Below are 18,673 nucleotides of genomic sequence, written 5' to 3'. Positions count from 1 at the left end.
CTCTTGATCCAGACATCCACAGTGAAGACTGTTGAACTTTTGACTAGACTTCTTGATGTGTCATGGCTGGCACATGCAAAAGAGTCATAGTACATCAATAGCAAAGAGGCATAGCTTGGTGACTATGGAGATGGGATGTTAGACAAATCACACTGGGACAGGCTTCTGAAAAGCAGCACTTTCTTACCCATCTTAAGTTGTTGTATTGTAGGAAGGAAGCAGCAGGGTTCAAGCCTCTGGCCACACTCTTCACTCCACTGTGTGGAGTGGAGCTGGAGCAGGACACTACTGTAAGAGAAGGGATCACTACTGAGCCAGGTTAGCCCTTCCCAGGTTTCACAACCACCTCAGTTTTACGTGACAATTAAGGATCCAAAACCCTTAATTTGGAAGCAGCTGCAAGGCCAGGGAAAAGCTAAGCAGGTGGTGACACCTGCCAACTTTGTGGCAGCATCCTGCCTCTTCCCCCTCCAAAGGACCTTTACTGAACAGCACCACACAGCAGCTGCCTGTACCACTCGTGCTGTGGGATAGCCATCCACAGTCTAAAGCAATTATCAATCTGTCACCATCTGGAAGAAAGAAATGTAACCAAGAGGAGGAAAGGTAAGACTTTTCAGGAAGCCAGCAAAGAGTCACCAGCACTGGGCTTATCTACCTGGCACTGATGAGAAGTCCAAGCCCTGTGCCTCAATATTTTTGGTAGGTCACTTCAGCATTATTTAGACCAGAGCCAAATAATAACCAACAGGTTGCTCTATTTCAGAGCAGAGAATCGTTAGAGACTAAGGAAAAGGGTAAATAACTGGGTCACTGCAGAGGGGGGCCCCACCAGGGAGAAAAAAAAGCAGCTTCTTAAGGCATTTTATTATAAACCACTTACTCTCACCCACTCAGGACTGAAGCCAAGACTTCCCCATCCTACTTTTCTTTCAGGAAGGGCATTTATACATATACATTTGACTGCTACCACTCACCACAGGTCCAGTGCATTGGACTTCAGTGCACTGGTCCAGCAGACTTCAATTAATGAAGTCTGCTCCACATGCAAACCAACGTCTGGCACTGCAGCACACACATTTGTATAAACAGCAAATGTGTTTCAGCACTGAGAAAATGCTGGTACACTTTTGAACCAAAACACTTCCGATGCGTTTTACTTCAAGAGCGTGCCATTTTCTCAGCACTGACACATTTCACCTTTTATAACAAAATATATGCACCACAGCACCGGGCACTTTTAAGCGTGCCTGATGCTGTGGCGCATGCATGTACAAATGCCCAAATGTTCTCCTTAGAGAAAAGGAGAGTATTGTCAAATCCTTCCCCTTGATGCACAAAACAGTACTGAAGCTATTAACAGGGTCCACATACATTAACTTCCTACTGAAGCAAACCCTCTTGTTTAGTGTTACTGAGGTAGTTTAAAAGTGAAGGTAGTACAATTTTATTATCCTCTCCCTCCTTTTTCAGAGCTGTTTTAAGCCTAAATCCTGAATGTTCCTTCCCTTTTATCTGTTGATTGCCTGAATGTTAATTGAGTTATACAAAACATATGAGTAATCAAGTCAATATGCACATGGCAGGAAGTACAAAGGCTGACCCTGGAGCCCTCGGCAATTAGAGTGGTCGTCTAATGTGGGGCCCCACAGAAGCTTTCCTTCCCTTACCTGAGTTTGCTTGCAAGCTTGGTAGCAGGTTCATAGGGATAACAGGTTGGCAGCGTTGATTCAAAATCAGCTCCACTGCTATTCCTTTGGTTATGACTGCTTTCTGCTTGTAGTATCTTCACTAGAAGTCTATGGGGAGCTTCTGAATCAGTTAAGTGTGGAGCTTTAAAAAATAAAATACATTTCTAAAAGATGCTTCAAGATATTCATCCCATGTTGAATAGCTTCTCTGGGTGAAGAGAGTTTATTTAAACCAGCTCTGGGAATTCTCAAATGATGTCTGGTTGTGCAAAAACCATCCTTTTTGTGACTCAGAAACAGAATCTAAGCAAGTAAATTGAACCACTGGTCAGGGTACTGAACAGTTGACAAAACAGCCCAAAGTCTCCCTACTCCCACTTCTGTAAAAAATATATCAAGTGATAACAGCAGTGCATGACGATTTAACAGAACAGAACAATATGAAACAAATAACCTGGTCTCAGATGAAAGTCTTGTACAAGGGCAAAGTCAGCTAAGAATGAAGTATAACCTTTCATCTTAAACTCACTATTCTCCCCAGCATCACATTAAAACAAACAAACAAACAAACAAAAAACCCTTTTATAGGGTGTCAGGGGTGGGAGAGAGAGATCTTTATTTGGTGAAGGCACTCAAATACGATGAGTGCTATATGGAAACAGATTAGTTTGGCTAACACTAGACTTAAAATGTACAAACATTTGCTCTCCCAATAGAAACTCTCCTGAGAGTAATTTAACCCTGGTTGTTCCCAGGTTATTTTTCTCCTAGAGTGGCAATTTTTACTGAACTTCTGTACGCTCTTTCTATGCTCCCAGGAAAAACTAAACGTCTGTACGAGGCCCAAGTTGCTCCAGTCTCCTTCCAAGAAGTGCAATTGTTTATTTCAAGTACAGTAAAGACTCCCTTTGAGAAAAGCTATAGAATTATAATTATACAATAAATATTCATCCAGGGGCTTCTTCTCCACCCTGCCCCCAAAATGTAACCAATCCCACATTAAAAAGAAAACAAATTAAGCATTGCTTTTAAATCAAGTTAAAATACACTGCATTAAGCTTAATACCCCACTGTTCTTTGTAGCCTTAAAACACTCAAATACCTAGAGAGGTGCTATTTGCTTTAGCAATGAAATTTAAAATTCCTATAGGTGCAAATGAAAAGCACTCCTTACTGTTCACAGAATAACCTCTATTACACAGATATTTTAGATTTGCAATTAAAGTTTGATCCCAACAAAACATACGTTTTAAGCCTTCATTTTTAAATTGCTAGTAGGCTGGACTATATTCTTATAAGAGATCTAGTGACTAAAAATCTATAACCATTCTCCTGAAGCAACACCTATGTATATTTGTACTCTGGACATTTGTAACAAACTATTAGTGATCACTTTCAACAAGACAACAAAAAGCATCAAATGTGATATAAGACAAGTCTAATCAAAGCATGCCCTGAGTATATTAGTGTCACTATTCAAGTTTCTATTTAAACACACACTAAATGTTACCTATTATGGTTCTTTACCTTGACTAAGCAGAGAAGCACAGTTAAGTAGGTCAGAGCATCATTCCACTTACTGACTAGTTGCAAGATACCCAAAAGTCTCTGAAAACATTTCCAGTCTCCCCGTTAACAGTTAATTTGAATGCAAGTCCTTCCTAAGACCAGGATTACCACCAATTCTGTTCAACAGTACCAAAACCCACCTGACGTGTCATTACAGATGTATCACGTCAAAAATCATTATAATGAAAGCAAAGTAAAGGAAACTTGAGTTTTATTTAGCTTCCAATTTCTGGGAGGTTCAAGAACTATAATTGCTCTGGACAACAAAAGAATAGACTGTGCTTACAGATCATTTTCTGCCATATTCTTTCTTTCGGACCACTGTTTTATTGTTGCCCTTTCTATTACATGGGATGTACATATTATCAGGTGTTAATAAAAGGTCAGTGCCTGTACAATACATTCTACAACTGAGCACCACTTTCCGTAACTGAACAGGCAAAGAGAAATTACACTGAACATCAGCATCTGGCAGTATTTTTCCAAAAAAAGTGACTAAAATGGGTTTAAATTGATTAACACTATTAAATCACATCTAATATTTGATACTACATGATTTCATTACAGCTATACGATACAATTATACAAAATGTGTTAACATCAAAGAATACAACCAAAATTAAGATAGCAAACAAAACCTATATAACTTTTTTTTCTTTACAGGAAAATACTTTTGAAGTATGCATGTAACTGCCCATTCTTTTAAAGAAAATCTACTGCAAGCAAAGTTATCAACCTCCAGAAAAATCACACATAGCATTACTAAGCATATCCCCAAAAAGTGTACAATATGCACACTTGGAAAATACAAAATTAAAAAAATTGTAAGCAACAGGTGAGCTTCATATTTATAAGAATGTGAAAAGAAGTCCAATTTTAGCACTGTTGTATAAAGAATTGTCTTTTTTGATACAAGTTCGTGAACCGTCCCTTCCAGTTGGGACCACACTTTACAAAACACTGTGTTCTTGAAACTGGATTACAGAGCAAGGTAGAGCATCTTAGCAACGTCACCTTAAAGTTTATTTTTATTTACTACTTATCAAAACATGTCCTTTAGATGTGTAGGGTTCTTTTTTTAAAATTCTTTCTAGAAACAATATACAAAGTAGAGGCATATTTATTCCCAATCATACTCTTTTAAGATGCTTTGAGTTCAAGAACTTCTTCCATGCTTACTTTCACTGGTTGTTTTTGGCCTTAGCATGTGTTAAGATGTGAGATTTCAGGTTAGTTGACTGAGCGAACTTCTTATTACAGCCGTCAAAAGGGCACACATAGGGCCTGTCGCCAGTATGAATTCGCACATGTGTGCGTAAATTGAAGTCCAGTGAAAAACGCTTTCCACATCCTTCAAATGTGCACTATTGAAAGGAAAGAGCACAGGTTAAAAACCATCTCCACAAAAGCAACAAGTATTTGCCTAGTCAGCAAGCGATTGTTTCAATTATTGAACTTTCTGTATAAATAAGAAAGCCTGATTTTCCTATCCAGTCTCTCAAAACTCCCATTAGGACCAGCAGGAGTTCTGCCTGAAAACCAAATGTGCAATGATATCCAGTCCTGCGGTTATTACAGCTGATTGTAAATGTTCCCTTTAAGCGGTAACTAAAAACAAAACAGTATACTAAAAGACTATCGTGAAGAGGAATTGTAAGAAAGCCAAAGATCTAACTTGCAAGAAAGGACTTCCACTCTAAGCTCCCTTTTCACATCCCTAAGGAGATATTTAGCTAAATTACGAATATATAAAATACAAATAAATCAATTATGAATGACAACACAGCAAGATAAGCCGAGTTAACTTGAGCCACTGCTTGTTTCCTTGTTTCCACTGAAAGGTGAATGAAACAAGTTAGAATGACAAAACACTGCACCCTAAATCCATGCTGAAACTGAAGCTGTGGTGCAGACAGAGGATAGAAGATGATTTGTTTAGAGCATGACACCAATTCCCCATTATGTCCACTGGCTGTCACCTGGTTTCTGGGAGGAGGGCAAAGAGGGAAAGCAGGGAGGGGAGGATTTAAAAAAAAAAAAAGAGCCGATTCTAATCCCTGAAAGTCTAAATTGTTTTGTGATTTTGTCTCGTTGAAAAATGTGCTTGCCTTAGTCATGGCAGCAGAGGCAGAAGAGGCACCAGAACCTACTTGGTTCTAGAGTGGATTGCTGATTACTGTGAGCAGCTCTCAACTTCACAACTTGGTGCTCTTTATTCACCAACTCAAAGCTGCTAGATTCCACTGGCCTTCAGCAAACATTGGAAGACCCATCTTCTCCCACAGGTTCAAAGGAAAAAAAAAAAAGGTGAATGCAAATGCACATTTTTATCAATTTATATCCTAGAAGGAACAACTGGAACCTGGCCTAGGATGTTTTTTCATGCCATAGAAACTGTAATGCCATGTACGAACCCCGACTCCTCAGGTCATAAAATTAATTTTAGAAAAAAATATTGGTTAAGTTCCATGAAAATGAGTAACTGAGGGCATCTAATGACTTGGAGCTTCAATTCAAATTACCGGTATCAGCCTTTTGTGGCAGTTTGTTTGAGAACAGAAAAAAAAACAGTGCAAAAACCTGTAGTTCTTCTAGGGTAAAAGAACTATGCACAGAATGAAATTCCAAAACTATTTTTTGGTATTTAAATTGTTTTTTCCATGAAAAAGTCTGTACTTAATTGTGCTAAGCAGCACGTCACCGGGTACTTCTTTTCATGCTGCTCTATTCAGAGCCTATATTGTTTAATGATAGGGGACCTCTTGTGGTAGAAGTTCAAGTGACTCCTGAGGATATTCAGTGGCTATATTTATAGTTAGTTAATGCTCATGGCAAGACTTAAACATTTTGATTGGGCAATGGTAAATCAAATAGCCCAAGAAGTGTCACATGACAATAAGAATAGTTCTCTCATTCAGAATTAACATTTAAAAAAAAGAAAAAAAAAGTCTGGAACCTGGAGAATAATTTCCTAGTTTATAAACATATTTCAAAAACAGCTTCTAGGAAAACAAAAATCCGCATTTCATACAGTATCATCTAATTTTAGTCTTGATCCGTGACTCTAGATGGCTAATTAGACTACTGCTCTTACACTACCGAGCACAATCCCTGCAACTTTGCAGGAGAATGCATATTAGAAGGGAGGAAGTAAATGTGAATGATTCCAATGATCCTGCAGTACTCCTGGTGAGAGGCCTTGCCTGGAGTACTGCATGTAATTTGGGGCTCCACCCTTAAGTAAGATGTGGACATATTGGAAAGAGTCCAACAGCAAGCCACAAAAATGATTACAGGCCTGAAAACCATGATTTATGAGGAAAGACTGCAAAGAACTAAGTTTTAACTTGAAGAACAAGTCACTGAAGGGGGGGGATTTGATTAGTCAAGAAGCAGAAGTAGATTATAAAGACTACAGAATAGCCGCCTGTCCCTGGCTGTAGGGGACAGGACTACAAACAATGGCCTCAAATTGCAGCAGAGGAAATTTAGGTTGGAGACTGGGAAAAGCTTTCTGACTATAAGGGCGGTCAGGCTATGTAGAGAACCCGTGAAATTTTCACCCCCTGGAAAATTTTCAAGAGGAGATCAAACGGACACTTGGCTGGGATGGTTTAGACAGGCATGATCCTGCCCTGAGCAAGGGGGTATTCATTTCTTTGCAAGCTATCCAAAACCCGAAACTGGGACAGACTGATCATTACATCTAAAATCATGTGCTGCTAGCAAAAACGCACCTGCTTCCAAAAAATGTACCTAGAAATAGAAATCACAGTTCCATTTAAGCATCCATACTTAATGAACAGAGAATTGAGGCCTACAATAGCTCATTAAGCTTCCTTGGGCCAGATTCTAACCCCACTGAAATCAATGGAAAACCTATAAACTCAGTGTTTTATCTGAAGTCTGTTGAAGTAACATGCCTATCACTACATCAATTTTAAATAAAAAGGTACCTTCATGTAGTTGAAAGGTAAGCTAAACTAGCATTATAACCTACACACGTTTCTCATTTCCAGATGAAAACTGCAGTAGTAACGCATGTCCAGAAATGGGCCATTACCTGAAAGGGCTTCTCTCCAGTATGAACTAGCTGATGTCGCTTTAGTTTGGAGCTCTCCACAAAGGCCTTGCCACATTCTGCACATACGTGTACTCTGGGACCATGAGTGTGCAGATGCTTCCTCATAGCAGAGTTGTCCCTGAACATCTTTGTGCAGCCCTTCAAAAAGAGAACAGTAAAACAATTAACAGATGAACATTCAGTTATCAGAACAAGTTTGTCTGCCAAAACACTATAATTTCAAGGTTAAAGGAGAACAAAGTTACCTTAAGTTAAAAGCTAATCCTAAAGAGGAACAGGCCCTCTAACTCCACTACATATTTTAATTGTAAACACACTCACAATAAAAGTTAAATCACACTAGCAAACTGACTTACTGACCGTCAACAATATAAGGAGCCAGAATAAAATCACAAGTTCCTCAACTTGCCCCACACAATAAGGCAAGATGTGGTTAGCTGTGTTAGTCTGCCATACAGATGTTTACTGAACTCTTTCAGTATATACACCACACCACGAACTAACAAAAGGTAAGGCAAGATCACTGCACTGCTACCTATCTTAGGTCTCATTCTTTGACGTAAGTGGAGTTTTTCTGCGCCTCTACCTCCTGCTCCACCCCCCCAGTGCTTCCTGCCCCGCTCTGTTCCCATTTCTAATAGAGAATAAAGAAAAAGGAACTCCATGACATGGCAGGTACAGAAGAAAATCTGCCTCAGAGGGCGCTGACGAGGTTTATCTGACAGAATAAGATCACAGCCAGGACAGACTGCTAAGTCATGAGGAAGAATGTAGAGAACTTGTTTTTGGAGATGATGGTAACCCCCAGTTGTGGTCATTCAGTCCCATTACTTGTGGCAGATTCTGCATCTGTAGCTTCATGTCCGTTACTGTTGAACATTACGTTTACTAAGAGAATGTAGCAAGATTTGCATCAAAATACCACCTAACTACAACAGCCCTTGACTAGTCCTTTTTCTGCACCCCACCAATTCATTAAATTCCATTCTGTATTTATTGGTTGCCAGGATTTGAAAACTAGAGAAATGAGGGTAATTTTTATAGATTCTCACTAAGATATCATTCTTCATTAATATTCACAAATCCTTTAAAATTCTACCCAATTCTTGCACTGCACATTTCCTCTGCCCTATCAAAAGAGGACTGGTCTTTGTTCAGCTGTTGCTTCATCTACTGTGCTTACAGATGTGAAAAACCCCCCAAAACAGCGCTTTATTTCCCGTTTGGTGTGCCCTCATGCTGAGCACAGCGCATGCCCAGAATAGGCATTGCATTAGTTTGCCCAAGCTTGCCCAATGTCTGTCTAGCTCGCACACTTCAGTGGGGCTTTTTGGTGCTTTTATCCAATAGCTGACTGAACCTGCTTTTTAGATAAAAGTGCCAAAAAGCCCCACTGAAGTGCCCAATCTATACAGACACTGGGGAGCTGGGTCACACTGATATACTTTCTCCTCTTCTGGTAAAGCACTTTTTTATCCCCTTCACATTTGTCAGCAGTCCTAGATCACAGGACTATGGTTTCAATTGTTTTCAGAATAGGTCTCATGTCAATGTGCTCTAAGTGCCTGAAGACAACAGAACATCACAAAACTTTAGACTAGCACTGAAAAGAATGCATTTTTGGTAGCCACACGTTTAGGGACATACTAACCCTGAGAAGGAACTGCAGTTTCTCACCTTAACTGAAACAGATAGCCACAATAACCCAGCTATTTAAAGCAGCCTCTTCAACTAGAAGGGAGTCTGAAATACTCTTTACATTTACTGAATGAAGTATACCAATGTAACTTAATGTGATCAGGATCATGGAACCAGCAAGTCACAGCTATATAGAATTTGAAGTGATATGCTTCCTATGGGTTCCTTCCTACTTCACTGATCCCGCAGTCCAAGCAAATATCACATTACTTGGACAAAGGGTCCTTCCACCAATCTATGACCACTTAACACACAAACAAGAATCCTTTCCTGGGCAGGGACACCACCGTTTATACAAGAATTTAAAATAATCCTTATAATTATAAAATTATAAAATAATTATTTTATTATAAAATAATTTCCTTATCTGGAAATGCCCTCTGAAAAACATCCTTTCAAAAATTCAGTTAAATGATCACGCCTTGATATTTAGAAAAAAAATCTTCAGTCTTATTCCCCAACAGAAAATTAACATGAGCAAAAACGCGATTCTTACAAGCAATTCACCACCGAAAAAACAACAAGCTCCACTTACTTTGTGAGGGCATGCTATCGTTCTTGGAGCGTCATCTTCTTTAATTTTTCTTGGCTTCATTCTTACAAGGAAAAAAAAGGGGGGGGGGGGGGAAATAAGTGTTGGTAAAGCAGGTAGAAACTACTTTCCTAAAATGTTTTCAACATTACATACATCTCAACAGTGCTCATGTGGGAGAGGGTTTAGCAGGAGCCTGGGCGGGTTTTTAAAAAGGAAGACAGTTGCTTTGTTTCTTCAAAATGCCCATGTTTTATCCTGACAAACTTTAAAATCTGTAGAGGCTTCCATTAATAACAACAAGATGCATAAAAACTGCATACTTTCAGTCCTCTGAACACATTAGAAATGTCTTCTTACCCTACACTAACTGGAGCCTTCAAGATGTGCTCTTGGCACGCATATACCACCTGTACACATCTTAGTACCACTGCTGTGACCCAATACCTTTGCTCTCTCTTCCAGCCTTCCACTAGGCCATTGAAAAAAGTCTCACTCCAACTCATCCTCAGTTCCTTCACCACTACTGAAATGCGTTTGACAACGCTATGGCAGCAGAGAAGGAAAGCAGACAGTGGAATCTATGGGGACAGAACACGTTGCTTAAGGTAAGTAATTGTTCTCACTCCAAAAAGTATCACACAGGCAATCTTTTTTGTGAAAACAAGCAATTATCCATTTGTTTGGAGGTGGACACTTCCTACAGAGAGATTACAGAACAAGCCTGCCAAAGCAGACATCTGCCTACGCTCATGAACCAATGTCTTGCGAGTTCAGACATAGCTGACCTACAGCTTTCAGAAACAGGGACATTTTCCCAAACAAACAACTGAGGCTGCCTGAGCTCTCCTATGTGAACAAGTACAGCTAGCCTTATTAGTTAACAGCATGTCCTTAAACAGCTGGAAGACTGCTTAGGTTAGATAACACCATCCAGCCCATATCTCCTTCTGCACAGGCCAGGTCTGGGTGCTTTTCCAAATTAGTTTTCCCTTTGCCATGTCAGGTACATGAAACAGAATGAAGCTTGGGTTGGGGGCAGAGAACCTGGAGAGCCAAAAAACAATGAGTCACTTGAAGAACCCTGAATAGGAAACTTGGTACCAGAAAATAACTCCACCTTTAAACCCTAAGAAGAACCAAACTACTTTCAGAGCCAAACAGGTCAGACACCAGAGAATCTTGGTTCCCCTTGTTTGTTAACATAACGCACAGCCATGGTGTTGCCTGTTAGCACATGGACCATGGACCCCTGAAGTAGCCTTCAATGACGGACTGTTAGCTCCTAGCTCAAGGTTTATGAAAAGAGAAGCTTCCCAAGGGAATTCACAGGCCCTGAAGTCAAAGATGTGTTCCCCCAGGGTGAAGGCATCTCCTAGCAATGAATTCATAGGCAGTGATAACAGAAAATCTCTTTTACATCTGTAAGACTTCCCACCAGTTTGCCAAGAAAAGGACTAACGAACATGACCAGTGCATCCGTGTAATATTTGCGGATTGGGCGCAAACACAGAACTCAAGCACCATTGCATGGAGTCCAGGTGAAATCCTACATCATGTAGGTGCACAGCACTATTTCTCCCAAATTCAGGAATGCTTCCTGCAGAAAGTAAGCTCTCCCTAACCTGGAACATAACCCTGTTTTTATGAATTCTACGTTCCAAGTCAGAATAAGTGCATTTCTTTTTCTGAATGAGGCCGAACGTGGCAAAGGCTTTTAAGGTTACTTGAGACAAGCTGCCAAAGTAACCATCTTCAGTCACTGAGGTATGAGTAGACCTAGATTCTTTGTCTCCTTAGAACAAACCATTACAACTACACATAGTTAATGAGAGCAAGCAAGTCGCTGCTCTGATAGCAAGATGTTCCTACTAAAAAAACCAGAGGTATCGTTTCTGGGCTGGATTCATTGTTATATTAAAAACAACAACAACAGGCATCTTGCATGTCAAAAGCATAAAACCAGACTTGGGGCTCTAAAAAGGAAATTCTGAAAACCAGACACCGTCAATTTGAAAAGATTAATTTGTTAACACCTACTGAAAGTAAAGACTGTAATCATAATTCTCTTAATTTTGGGGGTTAAAAGACAGAGGGATAACAATCCCTGCTCGCCTTCTCCAAGTGGCACAAGGGACTTGCTTCTTGTTTGGACAGTATATCCCCAAGACATTCCAGAAAATGGTAAAGAAAGGGCTAAATACTTCCTTTTATAGTGTCCATAACTCTAGTCTGAGCTAATCAGAGGCCACACTTCCCAGAAATACTGAAGATAGTTACTGGAGAACAGAAGATAAGATCTCCTGAAGATGCCACTAGGTTCCCAACACTGTCTGCTTGTTAGGAAGATGCTAACTGTGCAGCAGGACAGGCACAGAGATGAAACCTCTTCTTCCTTCTCAGAATCCTCAGTGTTCTTTGAGGCTTTAGCAGTACTGAGGAAAAGACCACTGCCTGAAGAAAATCTGGTTTTATGGGCTTCCTTCTTGAAATCAGGAACTATTCTATATTCCTTTAAAAAAAGAGAGGACCACATTAGTCTTTGACTAAAGATGTCTCTCTGCAACCAGGGAACAACTGCTTGGACCTCTCTGGGCCACTATGAGGTTACACGTCAAGGCTGAAACCACTAATGTTACCCTAACACACACATCCAGTAAGACTGTCTCTTGTCTTATGAACTGCCCATCAGACATGGTCTGTAGTTCCTTTCTGAAATGGCCTAATTCTAATGGCCATATTTTGACAGAAGTACTTGGCTGTTGACCATAAGCATCTGCAGGCTGTCCAACTAGCTTTCTGTATTCAACCTCTCTGGATCACAAGCAACCCTGTTAACAGCTGGTCATGAAATCACAGGGTTGGAAGGTCATCTAATTTAATCCTTAACAGTACGCCAGCCACTTGTCAAGAACTTGATCTCTCTTCAACTCAGAATGGACCCCGGTAAGTCTTTTACAGGCTCTACTTTTAGGTACAGCAGGTTCGATGGACGAGTAAAAGATGTTCCCCCTGCAACTTCCCCAGGAGGATATTTAAATTCTCACTAACTGAATGAGAAAAGAACAAGCTGCTGTAAATTGTTCTTCTTTGTACTTTTCTTCCTCTTGGTTCTTCACAATAAGACTAGCTGACCTGACTGCATTCAGCTCACCTCTGCAGGGTGATCAAACTGTGCAGGGGCTACATGTATCCAAGCTACCATGAAAACACTACTGGACCCCCGCTAGCATAATAAAAGGAAGGTTGATGCAGAAATGGAAACTGGGTCAAGGGGTATCAACTTGGCTGTTCACTGTGAAGCCTGGGTAGTTTCTTGCCATCTCTCATGCATCCTTCTCCACAAATATCTTCCTGACTTGCACTATGCTTCCTTAAGTGTGAAAGGACTTCTTCTGTACAAGGTTCAGTAGGGGTATAAAACAGCATCTGTCTTCTAGGGAAGGGGGTGACCCCATAAGGAGGCTCCCTAACTTTCTGAAGCCACACAGAGAAGCAACATACAGCATATCACCCAGGAACGTCCCCTTCTTAATATAAGACACCTATCTAAATTGCCCATTATTAAGTAACAATGAAACCTCAGTGGAAGCAGGTTTAAATCTTTGGCATTTCGCTTCTGCTACACAGGGGTATATGGACATGTAAAATGTGGGTACACATATAACTAAAAACCAAGAAATTTTATGTTTCAAGCTAGCAGTATAAAATAAAGTGGCAACACACACAGAGAAGCAACACACATATTGCATAGGTTCTGTTGTGCTGCCATGTGCCATATGAACAAACTGAGGGACAGCTGGGTTTGCCCTTTATATTCTTGCATGCCTATATACTCCAAGGCAGCATTTAATGGTTGTGTACAGACAGGTAGGAAAGTAGGCACAAGTCCTGGGTGCTGCCTCAGGGAAGGGGGAGGGTGCCCAAGGGAAGCTTGGGGAGGAGGGGTGGGGGGGATGAGGACGACCTGAGCCTCCCTCTCCCCTTGCACCTTCCTTGAAGCAGCTCTAGCTCTGGCAGCAGGGAGAGCAGAGTAGCAGCAAACAAGTATGTACGTGTTCAGTGAAGGGCGTTCTGGGAAGTGCAGTTCTAAACAGAGGTTTTCTGCCACTAAACACTGGAGGGAGGAAAGGAGGAAGAGACTGCTTGGTCCCTTGACAGGCACATTGGCAGTATAAAGTGACATCCCCCCAGGAGCAGAAAACCTCCAGGTGCTGCTGCAACTGCTCTGCCCTCCCTCCCAGAGCTAGTCACAGCAGAGAAGGTGCAAGGGGGAGGAGGAGCTGCCCAACATGCAAAACTGACCAGTTATGCCTTCAGTATTTAGACATATCCCAAGCCAGCTCAGTGCATACTATCTATCTACAGAACTGGACCAGGTTAGCAGGGTTCAGCCATTTTACTTCCCTGAGAATGAGGGCTTATTAATTCAGGTGCAACACTGCTCTAACAAAGCTTATACTTCCAGTACCAGGGCTAGTATGTACAGAACTAGCTTGGTGTACCTCTATAGGGTGCTGCCTTATGCCACTGGCATCTTCTTAGCATGTGTGTACAATCTCAACAGATACTGCTGACCAAAAGTATTTGATCTTGCTCACCAACAATAATCTGTGAACAATCACTCAAAAAACTTAAATTTTATATTGAAATGTATTAGAAAAAGATGTTGGTCTTACTTTAAAATTAACTTTCTGTAAAAGGTGACCACCAGACTAGAATCTGGGCTGCTGCTCTTATTTATATTGTTGCAGGTAGCTCCACCCTCGCTGGTGGTTAGACTTTTGGGTCCCACCCAGTAGAGCACCTCTACTGGCTCCGTCCAAGTTTTCATAGCCTGAAATATCAAAAACAGAACTCTAGCACATTTAAAACAGCTACAGACATGCATTGATACCTGGGTGGAACTTCCAGTGTGATGGTCACCTTTGCAGAAAGTCAGTTTACATGGCAAGACCAGGATTTTCTTTTCTGCAGCGAGCTCTGGTATGTGTGTTATATCTTGCAATACCCTAGGATGAATTCCTGTCATAATACACGAGTCTGGAGAATTAAAAAAAATGTGCTTCTTGGACCATGGTCCTTAGGACACTACAATAAAAGATCAGGTGGGATGCTACATATTTTAACGTGTAAAGTCACGGTTTGGACTGACAAACAACTAGCTGCCTAGCAGACCAGCTCCCTAGAAACAGATTATTTTCTACATGTAAAGACAACAGAGAAAAAAGATTGAGGAAAAAAAAAATAAGCTGAGATTAATGGACTGATTGCTCTAGAAAGCTACACTGCGATTGTTCAGCATCAGGAAGTAGTGGTTACAGAAAACAAAAGCTAATTCTAGCTCCCCCATCCTCCTAGCTTAGAAGGCATCTGTCAAGAGGGCTGGCCTGACTGAAAGCCAGTGTCTAGAACCTGGGGTCAAAAGGAGAAGACCAACAGAAGGTGCTCTCTCCACTCGCTCAAAAGCGCCATAAAGTAGATGACACAGATGGGAAAACAGCTGTCAAGCCACCAGGACACGCTGCTTTGCTAACCTTCTCTAGTATCTCCCTTCTTTTCTCTTTGGCCCTTCTGTTCTCAAACTCACTCATTTCTCATATTCCCCCCTCCCCGCTCTAGTACAACGCATAGTTTTCAGGTTGCAACTTTCTCCAACATGTCTCACCCCCACAGCAGTCTTTGAATGATGAACAGCTGCTACAACTTCCTTTGTGTTTGGCCTTCTGTCCCAAAACAGACAGAACAGGAAACTGTATTAGGTGTCAATGTCAGCCACTACCATTCCTTCTACATTCATTCCCTTCACTCCAATACCCCACCATCCAACTGTGATAAAGGATCAGTAATAGAAGAACCACCACAGTGACTATAAGCTATTGCAGGATTTCCCCACCCCAAGGTGTTCCTCATGTAGAAGGCAAGACTAGCTTCAGAAGAATTTTGTAAAGGAGAGATGCAAAGCTGCCCTCATTCTTTCTGGCAAAGGCTGAAGAAATCTAGGTCCCTCAGTCCCGCCTCGTAGGGCCTTGCCTGCAGGCCTCTGACTATACCTGTGGCCCCCACTCTGAACCCTCTCATGATTCTCCGTCTGCTCCTTGTAGTGTGTGGCACCCAAAACTGGACACAATACTCCAACTGTGGCTGACCAGTGCTGCATAAAGGGGAAGCATTACCTCCCTGGACCTGTCTGTCATGCATCTGCTAACGCATGATAAAGTGCGGTTAGCCTTGTTTATCACTTCGTCACATTGACAACTCATGTTCATCTTGGAGTCGGTAATGTCTCCAAGATCCCTTTCTGCTGCTGTGCTGCTGAGAAGGTCCTCCCCCAGCCTGTAAGTGTGCTAGTGGTTCTTTTTGCCCAGGTGCAGCACTTTGCACTTGTCTTTGTTGACTTGCATCCTATTTTGCCCATTTTTCCAACCCGTCCCGATCCGCCTGGATCCATTCCCTATCCTCTGGTGTGTTAACTCTGCCCCATAATTTGGTATCATCTGCAAACTTGGACAGGGTACTCGCCACACCCTCATCCAAGTCACTGATGAAGACATTGAATAGCACCGGACAGTCCAAGGATCGAGGCTTGCAAGACTCCACTGCCCACATCTTTCCAGGTTAATATCAACTCATCCACCACTAATATCTGGGTGCGACCCCTACACCAGATTGCCACCTACCTGACCATGTAATCATCTACATCAAAGCCTGTCAGTTTATTTATGAGAACAGAATGAGATACCATATCGAAGGCCTTCTTAAAGTCTAGGTAGATGACATCTACCTCGACTCCTGCGTCTAAGCATTTTGTGACCTAGTCATAAAAAGAAACAAAATTAGTCCAGCATGGGTTCATTGCAGGTAGATCCTGCCTACTTCCTTTCAGCATTATTTCCCCTGCTGGGCTCCCACAGATGTGATCCTTAATGATTTCTTCCAGAGTTCTCCCAAGCACAGAGGTGAGATTAACTGGCCTATAGTTTCCCGGTTCCTCCCCCCTCCTCTTCTTGAAAATAGGGACCACGCTCGCCCTTTTCCAGTCCTCTGGGACCCGACCAGAGCACCATGAGTGCTCAAACAGCCATGCCAGTGGCTCTGCTATGACACTGGCCAAATCCTTCAGCACCCTTTGACGAAGTTCATCCGGGCCTGCTGATCTGAACACATCCAGCCCCTCCAAGTGCCTGTTCACCAAGTCTGAGCTAACAGTTGGTGGGCTGGAGTCCCGCCTGTATCTATTTATGATCCAACTGGGAGATTTGTCTTGGTCTGTGTCTAGGAATACAGATACAAAGAACTCGCTGAAGAGCTCAGCTTTGTCCCCCCTCTCCATCACCAATCGCCCTAGTTCATCTTGTAGGCATCCTATCATGTCATTCTCTCACGCAACAGAGAGAGAAACCCTATTTTCAACCCTACCTTTTTGTACATATTTTCTTAGGAAACATTCTTTTCAGGTTTACTGAAATTCTCTTCGGTGAGAACAAGGATACCACACCAGTGCAGATAAGATAACGGCCTCCTTGGTTCTACCAAAATTAGCGACTACAGCACTTTAGGCAGGGGCAAGAATAGCACTGCTGACATTGACTTCTTTGAGTTTCTATTCATTCAGGAGCTTAGGTCAACATCAAGGGCAACTGTCATAGCTGACCATCATTCAAACACAGCCAGCAAGGTCTAAGAGAAAAAAAGCTATTGCAATTTGGGGCCTGTGCGCACAAGGGGATGGAACAAAGTGAATGACAAAAGAGGGATCAAAAAGAATACACTAAAGGACAAGTAGGCAAGGGAGAATGGAAACTATTCAGATTCAAGGCTAGGATGAATTGTACCCTTCTATTCCTTTCCCCCATTATGTCTTCACTTAACAACGCTGCCTGTGTCTGGCTGTCTTTAAACCCCAGAGCCTGTAAAGTACCTGGAAAAATCAGTGATGTTAACATTACTAACCAAGTTTTTGGTTTTCTTGAAGATAGGGAATAAAAACAAAACCAAACCAACTGCTTTTCATAATAGCCAGAATTACAGCCATCTCACTTGGTTACGCAGTTGGCTCAACTCCAAATCAGACTAAAACTAAGCCTTTTCTTGAACTTGAAGCAGGGGCAGAGATACTACATGCAGGCTGGATCCATTCTAAGGAGACCTACTGTCCAGCTCACAGTGCAGCTTATAGGTCTCAAACTGGACACACATGCATCATGGCACTGGCCTCAGCCTTGTGCACTAGATCCAGCCAAGGAGCTGGCCCATGGGCCTGACCCAGCCCAGGGACAGGCCCCATATCACTAATCTGGTCCATGGGACCCAATGAGTTTGAAGCCCCCAATTTAAAAGGGACTGCTCACCAGAGATCCTGGTTCTGTTTGCTACACGTCCCTGCTATCTGATGTTGGTGACCAGGGTGGACAACTGGAGACCCTCTGGGTTAAAATCCATGGGGAACACGGCACAGAGGACACAACGGTGACAGTCTACTACAGACCTCCCATCTAAAGTCAAGAGCTTGACAAGGAGTTTGCTGGGGAACTGGCTGAGGCTGCATGCTCCAGGACCACGGTTGTCATGGATGACTTCAATTACCCAGACATCTTGCGGGAGGATCACTCAGCAAAATCGGAGTGGTCGCAAAGCTTCCTCTCGTGCGTGGATGACCTCTACCTGACTCAAGAAGTCTACAGGCCAACGAGAGGTAAAGCGCTGCTTGACTTGGTACTGGCTACTAGGGATGACCTAATCAGCAACCTACTGATTGATGGGAAGCTGAGTGACAATGACTATAAGCTGATCACCTTCATCATCTGCCATAAAGCTGGCAAGTAAGTCAGCAACACGGAAGTCCTTGACTTCAGGAAAGCCAAATTTGACAACCTCCAGAGGCTTGTCAGTGAGGCCCTAAGGAACTACAACCCCAGGGGGAGGGGAGTTCAAGAAAAGTGGTTGCTCCTCAAGGGAGCGATCCTCAGTGCACAAGCTAATTCGATTCCATCTCGGAGGAAAGGCAACAAGAGGGCACAGCAGCTCCCCTGGCTCTCCAGAGATCTGGCAGACCTCCTGAGGCTAAAAAGAAAGGCCTACAAAGGATGGAGGATGGGA

General features: G+C 42.2%; 1 protein-coding gene across 1 annotated transcript in view; it reads right to left on the bottom strand.

Moving 5' to 3' along the window:
• Window positions 1–3,454: 3,454 nt before the first annotated feature.
• The window catches only part of YY1 (YY1 transcription factor), a 40,274-nt gene continuing 25,055 nt past the window's right edge, over window positions 3,455–18,673 (bottom strand). Inside the window, exons 3-5 of the mRNA XM_019552509.1 lie at window positions 9,578–9,638; window positions 7,324–7,482; window positions 3,455–4,624 (exon numbers count right to left, since the gene is read on the bottom strand). Coding sequence (XP_019408054.1) covers window positions 4,442–4,624; window positions 7,324–7,482; window positions 9,578–9,638 — 403 coding nt within the window. The 3' untranslated portion in view covers window positions 3,455–4,441. The remainder of the gene's footprint in view (window positions 4,625–7,323; window positions 7,483–9,577; window positions 9,639–18,673) is intronic.

Source organism: Crocodylus porosus, unplaced genomic scaffold, assembly GCF_001723895.1.
Source record: "Crocodylus porosus isolate Cpor-Errol unplaced genomic scaffold, CroPor_comp1, whole genome shotgun sequence".
Taxonomy (NCBI): domain Eukaryota; kingdom Metazoa; phylum Chordata; order Crocodylia; family Crocodylidae; genus Crocodylus; species Crocodylus porosus.
Note: the sequence above shows the minus strand (reverse complement) of the source record. Positions and strands in the feature narration are given on the sequence as shown.